At 40.1% G+C, this 21,508-nt stretch overlaps 1 protein-coding gene across 14 annotated transcripts in view; it reads right to left on the reverse strand.

The window, feature by feature from the left end:
* The window catches only part of NUP210L (nucleoporin 210 like), an 84,518-nt gene that overhangs the window by 58,064 nt on the left and 4,946 nt on the right, over positions 1-21,508 (reverse strand). For 5 of the 14 annotated variants that reach the window (XM_045455903.1, XM_045455905.1, XM_045455904.1 and 2 more), the window contains exons 3-10: positions 15,263-15,412; positions 13,798-13,891; positions 13,077-13,227; positions 12,014-12,146; positions 10,806-10,964; positions 9,881-9,949; positions 8,977-9,083; positions 8,215-8,355 (exon numbers count right to left, since the gene is read on the reverse strand). In XM_045455903.1, the coding sequence (XP_045311859.1) occupies positions 8,215-8,355; positions 8,977-9,083; positions 9,881-9,949; positions 10,806-10,964; positions 12,014-12,146; positions 13,077-13,227; positions 13,798-13,891; positions 15,263-15,412 (1,004 nt within the window). Of the gene's footprint in view, positions 1-8,214; positions 8,356-8,976; positions 9,084-9,880; positions 9,950-10,805; positions 10,965-12,013; positions 12,147-13,076; positions 13,228-13,797; positions 13,892-15,262; positions 15,413-16,410; positions 16,485-21,508 lie in introns of all 14 variants that reach the window. The other 9 variants (XM_045455907.1, XM_045455908.1, XM_045455906.1 and 6 more) reach the window with 5 other exon arrangements.

Below are 21,508 nucleotides of genomic sequence, written 5' to 3' on the forward strand. Positions count from 1 at the left end.
GTGCCTCAGTGGCTTAGTTAAGTGTCTGACTCTTGGCTTTGGCTCAGGTCATGATTTCACAGTTTGTGAGTTCGAGCCCCACACCAGGCTCTGTGCTGGCAGTGCGAAGCCTGCTTGGGATTCTCTCCCTCTCCTTCTCTACCTGACCCTCCCCATTCGTTCTCCCTCTCCCTCTCTTAGATAAACATTAAAAAAAATTTTTTTTAAACCTATTCTTCTGAAACTATTCCAAAAAATAGAAAAGAAAGTAACAGGAGCACCTGGATCACTCATTCATTTCAGCGTCAGACTCGTGATTTTGGCTCAGATCATGACATCCCAGTTCAGGACTTCAAGCCCCAAGTTGGTCTCCGCATTGACAACATGGAGTCTGCCTGGGATTCTCAGTCTCCCTTTTTGTCTGCCCCTCCCCTACTTGTGTGCTCTTTCTCTCTCTCTCTAAATATAAATAAACTTAAAAAATTACTGAAATTCACAATAGAAAAAGAAATTACAGAATCATCTTTTTTTTTAACATTTACTTTTGTGAGATAGAGACAGAGTGTGAGCAGGGGAGGGGCAGAGAGAGAGGGAGACACAGAATCCGAAGCAGGATCCAGGCTCTGAGCTGTCAGCACACAGCCCGATGCGGGGCTCGAACTCACAGACCCAGAGATCATGACCTGCAAAGTTGGACGCTTAACTGACTAAGCCACCCAGGTGCCCCAAAATTACGGAATCATCTTAACGTTTGCAGGAAATATACACTGAAATATAACATTCATTCATCTAGGATATGGGAACTTAGGAATAAAAGGAAATTTCAGTAATTTGAAAGGGCATACCTTTAAAAAAATTTTTTTAATGTTTATTTATTTTTGAGAGAGAGAGAGAGAGACAGAGTGTGAGCAGAGGAGGGGCAGAGAGAGAAGGAGACACAGAATCTGAAGCAGGCTCTAGGCTCTGAGCTGTCAGCACAGAGCCCCATGCGGGGCTCGAACCCATGAACCATGAGATCATGCCCTGAGCTGAAGTTGGACACTTAACTGACTGAGCCCCCCAGGCACCCCTGAAAGGGCATATTGTTTAAAGAAACTAAACATCACACTTAACAGAGAAAAGGCTTTCCTTTGAGATCAGAAACATTATTACCATGTCTGTTTGGCATTGTACTGGAGATTGTGAATAAGGCAAGAAAAGAAAGTAAAAGGCATTACGATTGGGAAAAGTGGGTATTGGATTAGGACAGGAAAGAAACAAATCTGTCAATTACAGATGATATGATATAAAATATAAGTGATTCTATAGATAAATTAGAATTATTGGGGTACCTGGGTGGCTCAGTTGGTTAAGTATCTAACTCTTGGTTTTGGCTCAAGTCATGATCTCAAAGTTTTGTGGGTTCAAGCCCTGTGTCAGGCTCTGCGCTGAGAGCACAGAACCTGCTTGGGATTCTCTCTCTCCCTCTCTGCTCCTCCCCTGTTCCCTCTCTCTCTCTCAAAATAAATAACTTAAAAATAAAAAGGGTTCAGAGCCACTTTATTTATTATAGCCAAATACTAGGGGAAAAAAATGTCCTTCAATAGCTGAATGGTTAAAAAACTCTAGTGTATCGGGGCGCCTGGGTGGCGCAGTCGGTTAAGCGTCCGACTTCAGCCAGGTCACGATCTCGCGGTCTGCGTCAGGCTCTGGGCTGATGGCTCAGAGCCTGGAGCCTGTTTCCGATTCTGTGTCTCCCTCTCTCTCTGCCCCTCCCCCGTTCATGCTCTGTCTCTCTCTGTCCCAAAAAAAAATAAATAAACGTTGAAAAAAAAAACAAACTCTAGTGTATCAATACAATGGAATATAACTCAGCAGTTTTTAAATTCTATATTGATGCATTAACAATTTAGATAAATATTAAGGGCATTATGTTTAGTACATTCAGTTTTTCATCCATCCCCACAATCAATTTTAGAACGTTTTCATTACACCAAAACCAAACCCTACACCTTAGCTGTCACTCTCCAAGCCCTCCACTCCCTCCCCCAGCCCTAGATGACCGCTTCCTCTCCTAGCCCTAGCTGACCACTGCTTCCCCCAGTCCTAGCTGACCACTCCCCTCTCCCAGCCCTAGGTGACTGCTCCCTCCCCCAATCCTAGGTGACCACTGCCTCCCCCAGTCCTGGGTGACCACTCCCTCTCCCATCCCTAGCTGACCACTACCTCTCTCAGTCCTAGGTGACCACTCCCTCCTCCAGTCCTAGGGGACCGCATTTACTGCTTTCCGTCTATGGATTTGCCTGTTTTTGACATTTCACATAAATGCAATCATGCAACATGTGGCCTGTGTCTGGCTTTTTCACTCAGCATAATGTTTTCAAGAATTACCCATGCTGTAGCATATATCAGTACTTGTTTTCTATGGCCAAATATTCCATTGTATGGAATATGGATGTACCATAATTTATTATCTACTCCTCAGCTGATGAACATTTGGGTTGTGTCCACTTTCTACTATAAATAATGCTATGAACATTCATGCACAAGCTTTTGAGTCAAAATGTTTTCATGTTTCTTGCATATACACAGAAGAGCAGAATGGCCGGGTAACACAGTAGTTCTGTATTTTGTCTGTTGATAACTGCCAGGTGTTTTCCAAAGCAGCAACACCATTGATTCCCTTACACACATTCCCCCCAAGAGTGTGTAAGGGTTCAAATTTCTCTACATGCTTATCAATACTTGTCATTGTCTGTCCTTTTTATTTTCAGCCAGTGGGTGTCAAGTGGTATCTCATTATGATTTTGATTTGAATTTTCCTAATGACTAATTATGTTGAACATGTTTTTATATGTTTATTGGCCATCTGTACATCTTGTCCTATGTACTATTTCTATAACTTCCTGTAAATCTAGAATTTCAAAATAAACAGTTTAAGAAAGTTATTAATGATAACTTTTCCTCCAAAATGGTTAAGTGCTCCAATATATTCAATGAAGACTTTCCAATTTCGGACCATACATAATCCACATTTTAATCCCAACACAAAAAAGATGAATTACTATCTCTTGACTAGGTATTAAGGAAACTAGGAAAACCCAAGAACTGTCTCTAGCCTCACCAAATTAAGAGTATAGTAGGTGTCAGGGTGCCTGGGTGGCTCAGTTGGTTAAGCATCTGGCCTCAGCTCAAGTCGTGATCTCACAGTTCGTGAGTTCGAGCCCCACGTCAGGCTCTGTGCTGGCTCAGAGCCTGGAGCCTGCTTCAGATTCTGTGTCTCCCCCTCTCTCCCTGACCCTCCCCTGCTCGTGCTCTCTCTCTCTCAAAAATAAACATTAAAAAAATTTTTTTTTAGTGAAGCTTTATTTAAAAAAAAAAAAAAGAGTACAGTAGGTGTCAATTACAATTTCCACACCAAATCTGAACTTGATGAACAGCATAATTAGGCAAAAATATCAAAATAAAAACAATTTTTAAAAGAGTAAGGGTGTGGGGCGCCTGGGTGAGTCAATCAGTTAAGCATCTGACTTCGGCTCAAGTCATGATCTCTCGGTTCACAAATTTGAGCCCCCGTCGGGCTCTGTGCTGACAGCTCAGAGCCTGGAGCCTACTTCAGATTCTGTGTCTCCCTCTCTCTACCCCTCCCCTACTTGCACTCTGCCTCTCTTGCTCTCTCTCTCTCTCTCTCTCTCTCAAAAATGAACATTAAAAAAAATAAATAAAAATAAAGAGGTGATGGCGAGAGCTCATTTTAAAACATATTATTTTTTAAAAAGCAGGATCTTTGGGATTGAAGAATGATTCTAGAATAGTGTCAAATTGCCACAAATGCCATACAGTGTACAAAAAAAATCACTGTGTATTAAATATTATTGAAAAAACTGAGGGGGTGCCTGGCTGGCTCAGTTGGTACAGTATGTCACATTTTTTTTATTAAAAATTTTTTTTAATGTTTATTTATTTTTGAGAGAGAGAGAGCATGAGCAGGTGAGGGGCAAAGAGAGAGGGAGACACAGAATCTGAAGCAGGCTCCAGGAGCTGTCAGCACCCACGAACTGTGAGATCATGACCTGAACGAAGTCAGGCACTTAACTGACTGAGCCACCCAGGTGCCCCAGGGTACGTCACTCTTGATATCTCAGGGTCATGAATTCAAGCCCTATGTTGGGTGTAGAGATTACTTAAAAAAATTTTTTTTAATATTGAAAACAAAAGAGGGGCACACCTGGGTGCCTCAGTCAGTTAAGTGTCCGACGTCAGCTCAAGTCATGATCTTCTGGTTCCTGAGTTCGAGCCCTGCATTGGGCTCTGCACAGTGCAGAGACTGCTTGGAATTCTCTCTCTCTCCCTCTCTCTCTCTGCTCCTCCCCTACTTGCACTCTCTCTCAAAATAAATAAGTAAACTTAAAAAAAAAAACTGTTGAGTAAATATTGTTGAAAAAACTGGACATATTTTACTAATGAATGTAAACCTAAAATTGATATAAGTAACCCAAACACCATTTAACAAATACTTATTTCTGCCAACGACATGTTAGTCACTCTGTTAGATGTTAGGGCAACAGTTGTGAACAAAGTAGGCATAATCATTGCCCTCAAAGTTTATAATGCGATAAAAGGAGCAAATAATAACAGTAAAATATGATGAATATTATGACCTGGGAAGTTTGGGAGTTCTGAGAATATATATGAAAGGGGAAAACAGGCCTGAAGAAGTGATGTTTCACACTGAGTACACAAAGTATTACAGACAAAAGAAACTATATTTGTTTATAACAATGAAAATAAACAAATGGAAAGGAAACTTAGAGGCAAAAAGGAAGAATGCATTTTCTAGAAATTGGAAGTTCAGTGTGGTTGATACATAATGGAGAGAGAGTGACAAGACCCGCAACTGGAAAAGTTGTCTTGGGCCAATCATTCAGGTAGAGTCACAAAATTAAATTCCCACAGCATTTTTTTTTTTTAATGTTTATTTATTTTTGAGAGAGAGACAGAGCACAAGCAAGGGAGGGGCAGAGAGAGAGGGAGACACAGAATCCGAAGCAGGCTCCAGGCTCCCAGCTGTCAGCACAGAGCCTGACATGGGGCTTGAACTCATGAACCATGAGATCATGGCGTGAGCGGAAGTCTGACACTTAACCAAATGAGCCCACGCAGGCACCCCTAGACAGGCCTATTAAGCTGAATATGAAATAATAGTGAATGGAGGGGAACAGCAGAATTAAAAGCATAGTCTAAATGGTGTAGCCACTGTCTGTCCCAGTTAATCATTGTCAGATTCTTTTTTTCTGTTTGGAGAGAGTGCAAGTTGGGGAGGGGCAGAGGGAAGGGGACACAGGATGCGAAGCAGGCTAACAGCAGAGAGCCCAACTCAGGGCCTGAACTCACAAACAGTGAAATCATGACCTGAGCCTAAGTCGGATGCTCAACCGACTGAGGGGATGCCCATCCGGATGCCCCTCTCAGATTTTCATATAGAGAGGCAGAAATCCTAGGTTTTATTTAAATTAAGGGGCACCTGGGTGCCTCAGTCGGTTAAGCATCCATCTCAGGCTCAGATCATGATCTCCTGGTCCATGAGTTCAAGCCCCATGGTCGGGGTCTGTGCTGACAGCTCAGAGCCTGGAGACTGCCTCAGATTCTGTGTCTCCCTCTCTGTCCCTCCCCGGCTCACACTCTGTCTCTCTTTCAAAAATAAACATTTAAAAAATTAAAATAATATAAAAAAAAAAGAAACCATCAAATAAAAAGAATAAGTAAAAAATAAATAAAATTTCTCAATTAAAAAGAAGTTTCTGGGGCACCTCATTCAGTTGAGCAACTGATGCTCAGGTCATGATCCCAGGGTCATGGGATTCAGCCCCACATCTGCTCTGTGCTAAGCCTCGAGTCTGCTTAAGATTCTCTCTCTCTCTCCCTCTTCCCCCCTCCCATTCATGCTCTCTCGCTCTCTAAAATAAGTAGATAAATAAAAGGTCAAAAAAATAAATAAATAGAAAGTTTGCACGCCAAAATAAAAAGACCACAAACCAAGATATAGGCTAGAGATCACCCCCTTTGTGATCTCTGTCATGGAGGGCCCTATTAAAACCATATTAAGGAGTTTTAACTTTACCTTAAAACCAATGGGATGCCACCAAAGGAATTTAAACAGTAAACACACAATTTCTGTAGTTTTTAGAATATGGTTCCAGCTAGGGGTGATATCAGAGGTAGGAATACCCATTAAAAAACTGCTATACAGGGGTGCCTGGGTGGCTCAGTGGGTTAAGCGTCCGACTTTGGCTCAGCTCATGATCTCATGGCTTGTGAGTTCAAGCCCCACATCAGGCTCTCTGCTGTCAGCAAAGAGCCCACTTTAGGTCCTCTTACCCCTCCTCTCTCTGCCCCTCCTCCACTTGCACACGTGCTCAAGCATGCTCTCAAAAATAAACATTTTTTAAAAAGTTAAGAAAAGGGGTGCCTGGGTGGCTCAGTCGGTTGAGTGTCCGACTTCAGCTCAGGTCACGATCTCGCGGTCCATGAGTTCGAGCCCCGCGTCGGGCTCTGTGCTGACAGCTCAGAGCCTGGAGCCTGTTTCCGATTCTGTGTCTCCCTCTCTCTGACCCTCCCCCGTTCATGCTCTGTCTCTCTCTGTCTCAAAAATAAATAAACGTTGAAAAAAATTGTTAAAAAAATAAATAAAAAGTTAAGAAAGAAAAAAGAAACTGGGGTACTTGGGCGGCCCAGTGGGTTGAGCTCAGAGCCTGGAGCCTGCTTCCGATTCTCTGTCTCCCTCTCTCTCTGCCTCTCCCCTGCTCGTATTCTATCTCTCAAAAATAAATAAAACATTTAAAAAAATAAAAATTAGGGACGCCTGGGTGGCTCACTCAGTTAGAAGTCCCACTTTGGCTCAGGTCATGATCTCACAGTTTGTGAGTTCGAGCCCTGCTTCGGGCTCTGTGCTGACAGCTCAGAGTCTGGAGCCTGCTTCCGATTCTGTGTCTCCCTCTCTCTCTGATCTTCCCTGGCTCACACTCTGTCTCTCTCTTTCTCAAAAATAAATAAACATTAAAAAAAAAAAAAAAAAAAACGTGAGGGGCTCCTGGCTGGCTCAGCTGGTAGAGCATTCAACTCTTGATCTTGGGGTCATGATTTCAAGCCCTAGAGATTGCAAAAGGAAGGAAGAAAGAAGGAAAGAAGGAAGGAAGAAAATTGCTATGAAGGTCTAGGTGAAAATCACCATGGGAATAGTAAAAAATGGGTTGGGAGACATTCACAAGAATTGACATGGCATTCAACAGTGTACTGCATGTAGCAGGTGAGGGGGAAGGAAGAGTCAAGGGCCACTCGGGATCTGTCTTAAATAACCAGATGAAAGGATCTGTGAAGAACAAATAGGTTTGGGAGATGGAGATAAATTTGGCAGGCTGTTAAAAATCAGAAACTTAAAAATCAGAAATCTGGCATTATGTCATATAAAAATTAACCAAAAGAAAAAAATGTACAAAGAAATTCAGTTATGGCATTTATAAGAATAAGAAATGGAAACAATGCAAAAAGTTTAAGGTTGGTGGCATGGTCAAATACACTGACGTATTAATCCTTTGGATTTTCGAATAGAAAGTACTCTATGTGGATCTGACAACACAAAGAAATGTGCACATGAATATGTATTTTATTTTATTTTTATTTTTTATTTTATTTTAAGCAACCTTCACGCCCAGTACAGAGCCCAGCTGAGATCATGAGTTAGATGCTTAACCGAATGAGCCATTCAGGTACACCCAAATAATTTTTTAAAGGAACCTCAAATGGTGAATGTATACACAATGACCAGAAATGCAAATATGAGCAATAACGAAAACTGCAACAGGAAATCTGTACAGGTATAAACTACCAAGTATACGGTTTATCGTCTTCTTTTTCATTTTTATTGAAAGATACAGGTAGAATATGCCACGTATCTGCTTGCAAATCAACAAGTCATCCAAGCCTCATCAGGGTTCTCAGGATTTAAAGATTATCCTTTAAATTCCCACCTGGTAGGGGCGGCTGGGTGGCTCAGTCGGTTAAGCATCTGACTCTTGATTTTGGCTCAGCTCATGATCTCACGGTTCACGAGTTTGAGCCCCACGTCCAGCTCTAGGCTGAGAGTGTGAAGTCTACTTAGGATTCTCTCTCTCCCTCTCTGTCCCTCCCCTGCTCTCGCTCTCTCTCAAAAAATAAGCTAATAAAAAAATTTTGAATTAAATAAAAATAAATTCCTACCTGGGAAATGATAGAAGTCAGGGATCCATTTATCAGCACGACACCACTTTTCAGGGCTTTTACCACATGATAAGATCCATTCACCGTAGTGAGCTGCTCTTCAAAGTACTCCTGTAGGAACTGGAACATAATCCTGAGATTCTGAAAATTAGCCCAACAGCAATACAAAACTGGAGATGTTTTTTCACTAACTCCATCTTAACCCCAAAGCATTAAAAAAAGGTGTGGATATGCATTCTAGGGATAAATAAAAATAATACCTTTGCTCTGATCATGGAAAGTATCTCGTCATAGAAAGTCGGAAAGATGTAATTTTAAAATGATACTAATTTTTGAAAGATTCATTAATGGCAAGTGATCAGAAATAGAAAGAGTCAAACTTTATGCAAATCTGGGTATAATTTTTGCCTTTCCATACGTTGACAGTTTTCAGAGAAAACAAAAGGGCGCTGAAACATGAGTGCCGCACTGCTGTCTGTGGCGCCACTGATCCTCGCCCCACACCGCTGGGGGTGACCAGCTCTAAGGGAGTCGGTGAATGAGACCCTCTCCACCTCTTTTCTAGAATTATCACTGAACTATATATTTTACTTCTTGTTTAGGATTTCTCAAGGACAGAACTATTTAATGACAACCATAAAGTAGTAACTTTAAAAGTAAAATCTGGAAGCAAAAGAAAAAAACCCCTTCCTCGCCAGAAAGATGGCCCACTCAAGAAGTCATCCACAAGAGGGGCTAGAAAAATACAAAAAAGACACTCACATCTGAAATATAGACCTTCGTGCTGCTTTTATCAAACACTTCTACTGTAATGACATACACCTGTCCCACCTCTAGACTCCACCGGTCTCCAGGTTGGACTGTGAAATCTGTACACAAATCAAGAAACAAAGGTATCAGAAGAGGCCAACATTTTTCTACAATGAATTAAAAATACAAACTTATAAAAATGATTCAATGTCCAAAATTTGCTAACAGATGGACATGGTTTCCAAGGTTGACCTTTTGGTTCCCTCCATTAAGTTGTATAATAATTTGGAGTTCTAAAGATCCTGGCTTCACTTAGTTCAACTCAGGTATAAAGAAACACTCTCACTTACATCTGCATACCAAACAAACCACAATTTTGCTCATTCCTAATGTGTCAGGCAAGATTTCAGCTTCTTTACGTAATATTAGATTCATATGACCTAAGGACATTAGTATTCTTCTTTCTTTGTATAAAGTCTCTTTTCCTAACCCAATATTGTATCACATGGATCTTCCTATTTTTTCACCATCTGTTTCAAGATGCTTCACTCTTGCAGACAGCATGTAACCATCATAACAGTGTGAGAAAACATGTCAAAAGAAGTTTAAATTCGAAGGTTAAAGAGGTACTCTAAGGGTGCCTGGGTGGCTCAGTTGGTTGAGCATCCGACTCTTGATTTTGGCTCACGTCATGATCCCAGGGTTATGGGACTGAGCCCTGCATAGAGCTCCGTGCTGAGTGTGGAACCTGCTTGAGATTCTCTCTCTCCCCCTCTGCTCCTCCCATGCATGCACATGCTCTCTCTCTCTCTCAAATAAAAATAATAATAATAAAAGCACTCTAGTTTCTAATGCACTCTTTCTAGTGAAATAGTTTAAGCTATTCATTTTTCTTAAAATTATTATCTAAAAATACCTAAAAATCCAGGCTCTACAACATATATGGTGCAATTTGGGAGTCCAGACACGGATCTCATATGGACATCTTAATTTCTTCTTAAGAAAATCATATGAACCAGAGTTGGGTGAAAAGACAGATGTGAACTACCAAAGGAAAAAATAAATGTACAAACAGAAACAAACAAAAATCCTATCTTTTATTATCTTTTGGAAAGCAGAAACTTAAATGTGTACACTTCTGAGAAAAGTCTGAGGGACGCAGTCATCACAGGAATCAAGTATTCTTGAATTTCAAATTTAAAGAAAATGGAATGATAGAAAAAAGATCATGGTCCATGCTTTTAATATTCATTTAGCTGCCAGGGCGCCTGGGTGGCTCAGCTGGTTGAGCATCTGACTATTGATTTCAGCTCAGGTCATGATCTCCTGTTGTGGATTTAAGCCCCACTTTGGGCTCTGTGCTGACAGCACAGAGCCTGCTTGGGATTCTCTCTCTCTCCATCTCTGCCCCTCCCCCACTCGTGCTTGCTCTCTCCCTCTCAAAATAAATATTTAAAAAATTAAAAATGAATTACTCTCAACTCAGTTTAACAAAAACTGCAGAAAATACCATACCGTCTTTTCTCAATTATTCATGTGGAAATAGGAAAGAACAAATTACGTAAAATTCACACAAGTTTCTTCAAGCTGTCTTCCTCCCATCTCCTAATTATAATTTAACTGAGGTTGCAAATAAGTACTGAGATCAACAGATCCCAAGTTCCAACTATTCTTTTCTCTACCTACCCTTTGTTAGAAATTATGATGATAATAATTTATAGTTCTTTGTTAAAAATAAAACTATACAAAATAAGTATAATTTTACCAAATTACTTTATCAAGGAACATGTCTAGTATGCTCAGGGAAACATAGATCAGCAGCTAAAGCTTGAAAAGGATACTTTTATGGACAAAGACAAGGTTAGTTTGGCCCAGCTGGACAGCAGTCACTGTGGCTGTCTTCTCATCCAGTAATGCCACCTTCCCGGAAAGAGACCCATTAAATGCAATTCTGTGGTCTTGCATTTCCAGTGTATAGTGTTCTAAGGGGAACTCCACCTCTGTAAGACATGAAAAATACATACAACAGCATATTGTTGGATTAGAAGAGGAAAATCAGGAAGCAGGCCTAAATAAGAGTATGATCTGCTTCTAATTTCCTTCCCACTATGATGAATTTCAACATTCAGCCATTTTGGGGGAGAATACTACATGAGTTAATACTACATGGAATGTCAACCATTCCATGCTAATGGATCCAATGCACACTTTATAAACTGAATGGGACTTCTGGGATCATTAGAGTGTTGAGTTTTCAGTTAATGAACTGAGCTTCTCAAGAAACAACTTTCGTGGGGTGGCTGGATGGCTCAGTCAGTTAAGCGTCTGACTTCGGCTCAGGTCAGGATCTCACGGTCTGTGAGTTCGAGCCCTACATCAGGCTCTGTGCTGACAGCTCAGAGCCTGGAACCTGCTTCAGATTCTGTGTCTTCCTTTCTCTCTGCTCCTCCCCCATTGACACTCTGTCTGTCTCCCTCTCAAAAATAAATAAACATTTTTTTAAATCAAAAAAAAAAAAAAAAAACTTTTGCAAAAATCATTCAAGTCCCTCTGGTAAAGTTTCCTCACTTGCCCTATTAAAACTAGTAACAGGGGTGCCTGGGTGGCTCAGTTGGTTAAGCATCTGACTTCGCTCAGGTCATGATCTCACAGTTTGTGAGTTTGAGCCCCATGTCAGGCTCTCTGCTGACAGTGTGGAGCCTGCTTGGGATTCTCTCTCTCTCTCTCTCTCTCTCTCTCTCTCTCTCTCTCTCTCCCTGCCCTACCCTGCTTGTGCTCTCATTCTCAAAAAAAAAGAAATAAACTTAAAAAAAAACAAACTAGTACCAGAATTCAGAAGCCCATAGGCACTGATGCTAAGCATTAGCCTGTTCAAGATATGGGGACCATCTCTATCCAATATTATCTCAGGTATAGCACTTTAGGAATACTTTATCACAAAATCTAAAAACACAAAGTATGTGTACACATAAGGTGGAGCTGCTTCTCTTACTGTCAGCAGGAAGGATTTGGGAAATGTTAAGTCTTAGGAAAAGATAAATCACCTTACCTGTCATTCTTCCCTGCACCATTTTTGCAACTCGGTATTTAATATATGCTCCTACTAAGAGATAAATATCATGGGATGGTATAAGAAATATATTCTCCAAAACCAGCAGACGTATCAATGCTGCTGCCACGTTCTAAAAGAGGAAGGAAAAAAACAGGTTCCATAGGCAAAATCCCGAAGGTCATCTTGCTTGTTAAAAATTTACTTCTTACAAGTTTCTTTTAAAATATCTTATAGAGGGGCGCTGGGTGGCTCAGCTGCTTGAGCATCGGACTTTGGCTCAGGTCATGATCTCACAGTCCATGGGTTTGAGCCCTGCACTGGGCTCTGTGCTGACAGCTCAGAGCCTGGCATTTGCTTGAGATTGGTGTCTCCCTCTCTCTCTGCCCCTCCCCTGCTTGTGTTCCATCTCTCTCTCTCTAAAATAAATAAACATTTCAAAAATAATAAAATATCTTACAGATATTTAAAAATTCTTTCCTGGGGTGCCTGGGTGGCTCAGTTGGTTAAGTGCCTGACTCTTGATTTTGGGTCAGGTCATGATCTCACGGTTTTTGAGTTCAAGCCCCACACTGGGCTCTACACTGACAGTGCGGAACCTGCTTGGGATTCTCTGTCTCCCTCTCTCTCTCTGTCCCTACCCCACTCACACACTTCTCAGAATAAATAAACTTAAAAAAAAGTTAAGAAAAAGAGACACCCAAATGACTGAGCAACCCAGCCACCCCTCAAATGACTTTTCAATTAAATGACCAATTACTGACCCAAATCATATCAGATTAGAGGGCTTCCACTATAGATAAATATAAGAAACAATTGCTTTCGGGGTGCTTGGGTGGCTCAATCAGTTAAGTGTCCTACTCTTGATTTCAGCTCCGGTCATGATCTCACGGGTTCGTGGGATTGGGCTCTTCACTGACAGTGTGGAGACAGTTTGGGATTCTCTCTATATATACCCCTCTCCAGCTTATGCTCTCTCTCTCAAAAATAAATAAACGTTAAAAAAAAATTATATTCCACGGGCAAGGTTCTTTAATCTAAGTTTATGGCACAAACTTTTTACCTTGTAGAATGGTTCATAAATTCGAACTTTTACAACAGCAGCACCAGTTCTGATCCCAGACACCAAAATCATATCTCCTTGTTTCTCTTCTTTTTCCATCTCAGCTATATACACTGGGGGAGAGTATTCTGCTTCAGAGTATTTCAGAATCCTTAAGAGATAAAACAAAGTTTGTTTCTAGTGTAATCAAATAAGGAGTCATCTTCCAAAAGCCCCTAAGAGACTTTAAACAGTCTCTTCAAAGTCTATACAGTGTAAAAAAGTTTTAAATTACGTTTTCCATAGGATTAGATAGAACAAAAGTATTTAATATGCCTGTGGCTAACACTGTTGCGGGACTAACACTTGGGACTGTCTGAGAGCAATTTCTTAGCACTAAAGACAAAATTTCATACTATCATCCATTCACTCACTGTATTTCAGCATGTGCAGACAACATGCTCAACAAAACCGCCAGAAGATACACCTGGTTCAAACAATTATATAGTCCTAAGCTCACGAGTTCTTCTGCAGTGGTTCAAATTAAATGATCATAAAGTACCTATGCCCACACCATATGTCATTCTATCAAAGACATTTCCCCCTGGCAAATTTATCTGTTCCAAAAAAGCCCAGATGGCAGGATTATCAAAGTCCGTACAAGTGGTTGCTGCTCACTGTGCCACCCAAAGGCAAATGCCTCCTTCAAAGTCAGATGGCTTATGTTTGGTTTCAATGTTACCTAATTTTGCTAGACAATTCTTCTCTTGCTGATTCTTTATCCTGGGCAACGCTCCACTCAAACATCATCCCTGCCAAACTACTAAAAGTATTTCCTGTAGAGCAAGCCAAAAGCAGACAAGACAGAATCACATATTCAAAAATATTCAGGTATCTTTAACAAGAAAGAGAAATCTAACTTTAAAATTATTTTTAGGCCTCTTCCATTAACAAATAGAAGCACTATCGATAATGAATTAAAACACATATACCAGGAAGATCCCTACATGAACAAAAGTGCTGTTGCTACACAAATTTTCTGAATGTAGAAAGGACTCAAGCCGATCAACTTCTGGCTGACAAAAGTTATGCCACTTTTGGGGCGCCTGGGTGGCGCAGTCGGTTGAGCGTCCGACTTCAGCCAGGTCACGATCTCGCGGTCCGTGAGTTCGAGCCCCGCGTTGGGCTCTGGGCTGATGGCTCGGAGCCTGGAGCCTGTTTCCGATTCTGTGTCTCCCTCTCTCTCTGCACCTCCCCCATTCATGCTCTGTCTCTCTCTGTCCCAAAAATAAATAAACGTTGAAGAAAAATAAATAAATAAATAAATTAAAAAAAAAAAAGTTATGCCACTTTTTCTGTTCCTTTCTACATAAAGGCCACCTTAAGGTCTACGTCAGGGTTGACAGGCATCCCCAACCCCCAGTCCCTCCAACATTTTATAAAAACTAGATTCCAAAATATTTATAATACATTCATTTTTCAGATTTAAAAAATTACTCTTACAAAAATGCATGGCAATAGGGGCACCGGGGTGGCTCAGTTGGTTAAGTGTCTGACCCTTGATTTTGACTCAGATGATGATCTCACAGTCCTGGGATCAAGCCCTGTGTCGGGCTCTGTGCTGAGAGCCCAGAACCTTCTTGGAATTCTTTCTCTCCTTCTCTTTCTGCCCCACCCCATTCATGCTCTCTCTCTGTCTCAAAATGAATAAATTAATTTTTTAAAAAGTGTGGCAATAAATTTAAATGTTTTAAATACCATATTATACATTAATATACTAAAAGCAATATAAAATCAGTTTCAAGAAAGATAAAATTATAAGACTTCTTCATAGGTTTACACATAATTCCCGTAGCCTATAGAAGAAAGTAGACTAATCAAAACAGAGCTAGTAATAAATTCCAAAAAAAAAAGAAAAATTATATATTCTTAATGGCTGATCTAGGCACCACTAGCAGAAGCTCAGTGGCAGAATCTGGACTGTTAAAAAAACTTCTGAGATAACCAATAACTAAATAAGCAGAAACATTTTATGAAAGTATGTAGCAAATACATCGAACCACACTCACGTGCATGAGCTTCATATAAAAAATAAATACGATTTCTAATCTCTTTTTATGTCTCAAGTTGCTTTTTTCCAAGTGCCAAACACGAGGAAGTATTACATTATTTTCGGTAATTTTCTTGACTCCTCTGAAGTCCTTTACCTTCCTCATCCAATGCCCTCACCATCAGTTCCAGCGGTGAATCATCTACATAGAGCTCCCGGGTTCGAGATATAATTTCAATGCTGTGAATCACATCAACCTTAACATCGCAGCGCAGTTCATGGTCAGTCACTATGATGAACCCAAAAACTGAGAATTTAATTCAATAGGTCATGAACCTATTCAATGTCTCAAACACACAAAGGCTTATTCTATATTATAAAGAAGAAAGACTATAACAGTTGCTTTCAACCTGCGGAAGAAAAGAACACAATGAAAAAATACAAAAGCCACTATTTATAAGAGACAACAGACCAACAGTAGTTCTCAAATACTGATCTATAATGATGTTTCCATTGAGTCATGGAAAAATGAGAAAAGTACGAATTTTAACATAGTGAGTAATAAAATTACATGTATTCACTTTAAAGGAATATAGTTTAGTGGCACTTGGCTGGCCCGGTCATTGGAGCATGTGACTCTTGATCTTGGGGTTGTGAGTTTGAGCCCCATGTTGGGTGTAAGAAATTATTTAAAAATAAAATCTTGGGGCGCCTGGGTGGTTCAGTCGGTTAAGCGGCCGACTTCGGCTCAGGTCGTGATCTCACGGTCCGTGGGTTCGAGCCCCGCGTCGGGCTCTGTGCTGACAGCTCAGAGCCTGGAGCCTGTTTCGGATTCTGTGTCTCCCTCTCTCTGACCCTCCCCCGTTCATGCTCTGTCTCTGTCTCAAAAATAAATAAATGTTAAAAAAAAAAAAATTAAAAAATAAAATAAAATCTTAAAAAAATAAAATAAAAATAAAATAAAATAAAGGAATATACTTTATTATTATATTCTACCTGAGCTCTGAAGTATTAAAATTTTTAATGAAATCATGGTAATAGATTTTTTTAATGTATTTATTTAGGAAAGTAAAAGGGTGACAACCATATGTCCTGCCAATAATTTTCTCTATTTCTAGTGTTTTTTCCTAGACTATGAGGTTAAAAAGCCTGGAAACAATATATATTAGACCCAACCGCAGTTCCAGTCAATATAGCCATAATCAAATTCAGAAACACGAATAGAAACAGTACAGAATGAATTGAGAATGAAACAAAAATTATTTTGTATGATCTTTTAACAATATTCCCACCTCTCATATTTACCATGTGTTAGAGAACTGCCTACATAGCTCCCTCATTCTGCTGCTTTAACTCTACATTTTTAGTTTCAGCTTTATCTACAAGAAACAAAAAGCAAAGTAACTACCACTGCAATACCCAAAATTACCAATGGACATCACGGGTAAACTCTGTCCCTAGTTGTGGATCTGCTTTTACGGAATTTTTAAATCAAAGGAAAATGTTTCTTAGGTAACACAGGCAAGTGCCCTTCAAAAAAGCCCCAGGAGCATCAAAATATGCTACTTCAGGGGCGCCTGGGTGGCGCAGTCGGTTAAGCGTCCGACTTCAGCCAGGTCACGATCTCGCGGTCCGGGAGTTCGAGCCCCGCGTCGGGCTCTGGGCTGATGGCTCAGAGCCTGGAGCCTGCTTCCGATTCTGTGTCTCCCTCTCTCTCTGCCCCTCCCCCGTTCATGCTCTGTCTCTCTCTGTCCCAAAAAAAATAAATAAACGTTGAGAAAAAAATTTAAAAAAAAATATGCTACTTCAGGCAAAGCTAGCCTTCCTTTCATAAGAAATACAAAACTTGATTTAATCACACCCAAACTACTTTATATTTACACCGAAGTTCAATAAATAAGTAAATATACTGTAGATAGTGAGTGGCAGGTTTCTCACTAGCAAAGAAATTATGCTGTGGTACAGGATTAGAACCAAAGATATCAATAACTCACGTTTGAGTTTATATGCAGATAAATGGATACAGAAGTAAACAGATCTATGTATATATGTGGGTTAGTGTATATACATATATTTCCTAGCACTGTCCCCTGAGAGGGTTTAGCAACCAGTACATTAGCACCGAGATCTTGGTTTCTAAATACAATTCTCTAACAAAAAGAACCAGAACTTCCTCAGGAAACGGCTGGTCAGGGGAAATACAAGACGAGCCTGGCTCATCTAATGGTGCTAAAAAGTAAGGAAGTACTAAAACTAATTATTTAATTAAGATTGGGCAAGCCCAAAGGACATTGGAGTCAATCTGAAAGAGTTCCCAATGGCCAAAGCCAGAAAAACAAGTGACAAAATAAATTATGATAATATTGGATTATAAACCAAAAATAAATTTCCATGAGTCAATACTTATATAAATAATGAATGAACGAATGGGAACTTGTTTGTAAGATGTAGGTTATTTTCCTTACAGAAGAATGCTATTAAAGTGTGGAAAGGATGAGGGAAATAAAAAATCCCCATCAGGGGTGCCTGGGTGGCTCAGTTGGTTAAGCATCTGACTTTGGCTCAAGTCATGATCTCATAGTTCCTGAGTTCAAGTCCCACATCAGGCTCCGAGCTGACATCGCAGGCCTGCGTGGGATTCTCTCTCTCCCTTTCTCTCTCTGCTCTTCTCCCACTGTGCGCTCGCTCTCTCTCAAAATAAATAAATAAATAAAGTTCATTTGATTAAGCATCTGACTTTGGCTCAGGTCATATCTCAAAGTTCGTGATTTCGGGCCCCACGTCTCTCTCTCAAAAATAAATGTTAAAAAAACTTTTTAAAAAATAAATTAATGTGTGAAACTTTATTTTATTATTATTTTTTTTTTCAACGTTTATTTATTTTTGGGACAGAGAGAGACAGAGCATGAACGGGGGAGGGGCAGAGAGAGAGGGAGACACAGAATCGGAAACAGGCTCCAGGCTCCGAGCCATCAGCCCAGAGCCCGACGCGGGGCTCGAACTCACGGACCGCGAGATCGTGACCTGGCTGAAGTCGGACGCTCAACCGACTGCGCCACCCAGGCGCCCCTAATGCATGAAACTTTAAAAACAAACAAGATATATCAAAGCGTCTCTCAAGTATTTATTAGTTACTATGGTGGTTTTAATAACTTCCACAAATTCTTTGACACTCCTCCCTCTAGGAGGTGAAGCTTAATTTCTTTTCTTTTGAATGCGGACCAAACTTAGTGATGATTTTTAATGAATAGCATATGGAAAGTTACTTATTGTAACTTTACAGTGGAGAAATCTGACAGGCACTACCTTTAATCAAGTGATCAAGCTTACTATCACTAGTGATAAATCATGTTGATACCATGTACACCCTGACATAATGCATTGGGAGGGCTCTTTGCTTCTGTTGTTTTCCTCCTAAAAATCTATAAGCCAATCTAATCATGAAAAAACATCAAATAAATCCAAACTGAAAGACATTCTACAAAATGCCTGATTAATACTCTTTAAAAGTGCCAATGTCATGAAAGACAAAGAAAGAATGAGAAACTATCACAGGTCACAGGAGACAAAGGAAACATGACAACTTAGTTTAGTAATGTGGTGTCTTAAATCCTAGAGCAAAAAAAGTACATTACATAGAACATTAAAGAAAACTGGGTGAAGGGTATATAGGAACTCTTTGTACATCTTTGCATGGATTCTATAAATCTAAAATTATTTTACGGGTGCTCTAGATGGCTCAGTCAGTTGAGTGTCCCACTCTTGATTTCAGCTCATCATCTCATGGTTTGTGGCACTGAGCTCCATAGTTGGGCTCTGCCCTGAGTGTGGAACCTGCTTGGGATTCTCTCTCCCTGCCCCTCTCCCACTCCCACTCTCTGTCTCTCTCTTAAAATAAATAAACAGACATTTAAAAATAAACTAAAACTGGGGTGCACCTGGGTGGCTCAGTCAGTTGAGCGTCCGACTTCAGCTCAGGTCATGATGTCAAAACTCCTGAGTTCGAGCCCCGCGTCGGGTTCTGTGCTGACAGCTTGGAGCCTGGAGCCTGCTTCGGATTCTGTGTCTCCCTCTCTCTCTGCCCCTAACCCACCCGCATTCTGTCTCTCTCAAAAATGAATAAACATTAAGAAAAATTTAAATAAATAAATAAACTAAAATTATTTTTAAAAACTTAATTGATTAATCTTTTACCTAATATTTAATTGAAAAGATCTGATGTTCAAAGAATTGAAGACCAAGATATGGGACCTATGATCAAAGCAGAAATGTCATGGGATCTGCTGGTAAAAACACACCATTAAGGAAGTGTTCCAAGGACAGCAAAGGAAAGAAGGTGACCTTAGGTAATATACATTAGATAATTAAGCACTGCATAATCTAGCACTAATTAAATGGGAAATTAAATACTTTTCTTCCGTGGAGAAATCCGTAGGGAAATGGTAGGACCAAAGCAGTGTGACCGTACATAAAATATATGAAAGGCCTTACGCACACAATGACTACCCATCTGACTACTTCTATAGGAGAAAGCTTTTCAATACCTGGCCACTGGCCATAAAGAAAAAGAAATTACCCTCTATGATTTCTAGACAAGTTTAGAGAGATTAAGAGAAATATCATACCTTCAACTTACCTCTTTTAAATATAAAAAGAAATGAGTAACTTTTTTAGATAATATAATGAATATTCTTATCTACATGTCCATATTACTTCAGGTACACACAGGAGTAAGGTAATAATGAAAGAAAAACAAATGAGATAGAAAGAAGAATTGACCCAGGGAGATGAAGGAGAAAGAAAAAAGTAAGAGAATGAAGCCAGTATTCAAGAACCAAAGGGATGCAGAGCCAGGAACAAAAAAAGGAGTTGGGGCACCTGGGTGACTCAGTCGATTAAACGTCTGACTCTTGTTTTTAGTTCAGGTCCTGATCCCACAGTTCATGAGTTCAAGCCTCACATCAGGCTCTGTGCTGACAGCATGGAGTCTGCTTAGGATTCTCTGTCTCCCTCTCTCTCTGCTCCTCCTGTGCCTGTGCTCTCTCTCTCTCAAAATAAATAAACTTAAAAAAAAAAAAAAAAAAAAAAAAGAGGGAGCAGAAACGGTATTTCCTGCCTTGACTCTCGTATTTATCCCAGCTCCCCAATCAATTCCTCTTGATTATACAATTATAATCCACTGCAGCAACTAATCAACTAGGAAGTTGATCAGTTTACAGAATACCAACATGCTGAGCATAGCACAAAAAGTACTGCTCACCCTATATTCTCTACCCACACCAAAATCATCCAGTTATCTGACCCTTTCTTTATCCTCCAAGTAAGCTAAAATCATGCCTTCATCTTCAAACTCCTCTAGTTGTCCTTTACCTAAGGTTAAAAATCTAGATTTCCCACTAGAAAAAGGCATATTCATATATTCAGACGGCCTCTGAAGGATACAGAAAAGTGGCTGCCTCTTGAACAAATGACATCAGAGGCTTACTTTTCACTATATAATTTTGTATATTCTTTGAAGGTTTTACCAAATGGAGGTAGCACCCAGTCAAAACAGAACAAAAATCAAAAGAAATCTAGCACTCTTACCAAATAAAACACGCCCACCCACCTCTACCCATCATCTCTGTCCTGGCCACTATTTTGCTTTACTACAGTGTCAACAAAAACATAAAATTCTAAGCACCTAAACATGAATGAACAATCTCTCTTAGGCATATACTTTTCTTCCACAATGTCCTCTCCTTCTTCTGCCTCCCCCATTCAGAGTGCTCTTTTCCACTCACAGGAGAACGTACCTGGTAGGACACTGAGAAAAGCATTTATCATTGAGCATTTCATCATCTATGTACACAACTGTACTAATATCAAATTTGGGAAAACTGATTTAAAAGATACTTAACTTTGGAATATATACAAGTCAGATAAAATTAAGGTGAGAGCCAGATTTGACATTTTTTCTAGCAACTGTGTAAACGAATCTTTTGATATCAGAATGAATTCACATAGTTAAGAGTAATGACATTAAAAATTGCTTATGTAAGGGTCACCTGAGTGGCTCAGTTGGTTAAGTGTCTGACTTCGGCTCAGGTCATGATCTCATGGTTTGTGAATTCAAGCCCCATGTTGGGCTCTGCACTGGTGGTGCGGAGCCTGCTTGGTATTTTCTCTCTCCCTCTCTTTCTGCCCCTTCCCCACTTGCTCTTTCTCTCTCTCTAAATAAACAAACTTTTTAAAAAATTGCTTCTGTGACCAAAACAATTCTTTTCTGACCATGGGATCCTTCTCTATCCATTTGCAGCTGCCTTGCGTGACATATTCCTCAAAGATCCTCATCTTTGAGAATCCTCATAACCATATTTCACGGATTCTAAGGCACTCCTTTTTTGATATTTTAACATCTCTG

Source organism: Leopardus geoffroyi, chromosome C3 (assembly GCF_018350155.1).
Source record: "Leopardus geoffroyi isolate Oge1 chromosome C3, O.geoffroyi_Oge1_pat1.0, whole genome shotgun sequence".
Classification (NCBI taxonomy): Eukaryota; Metazoa; Chordata; class Mammalia; order Carnivora; family Felidae; genus Leopardus; species Leopardus geoffroyi.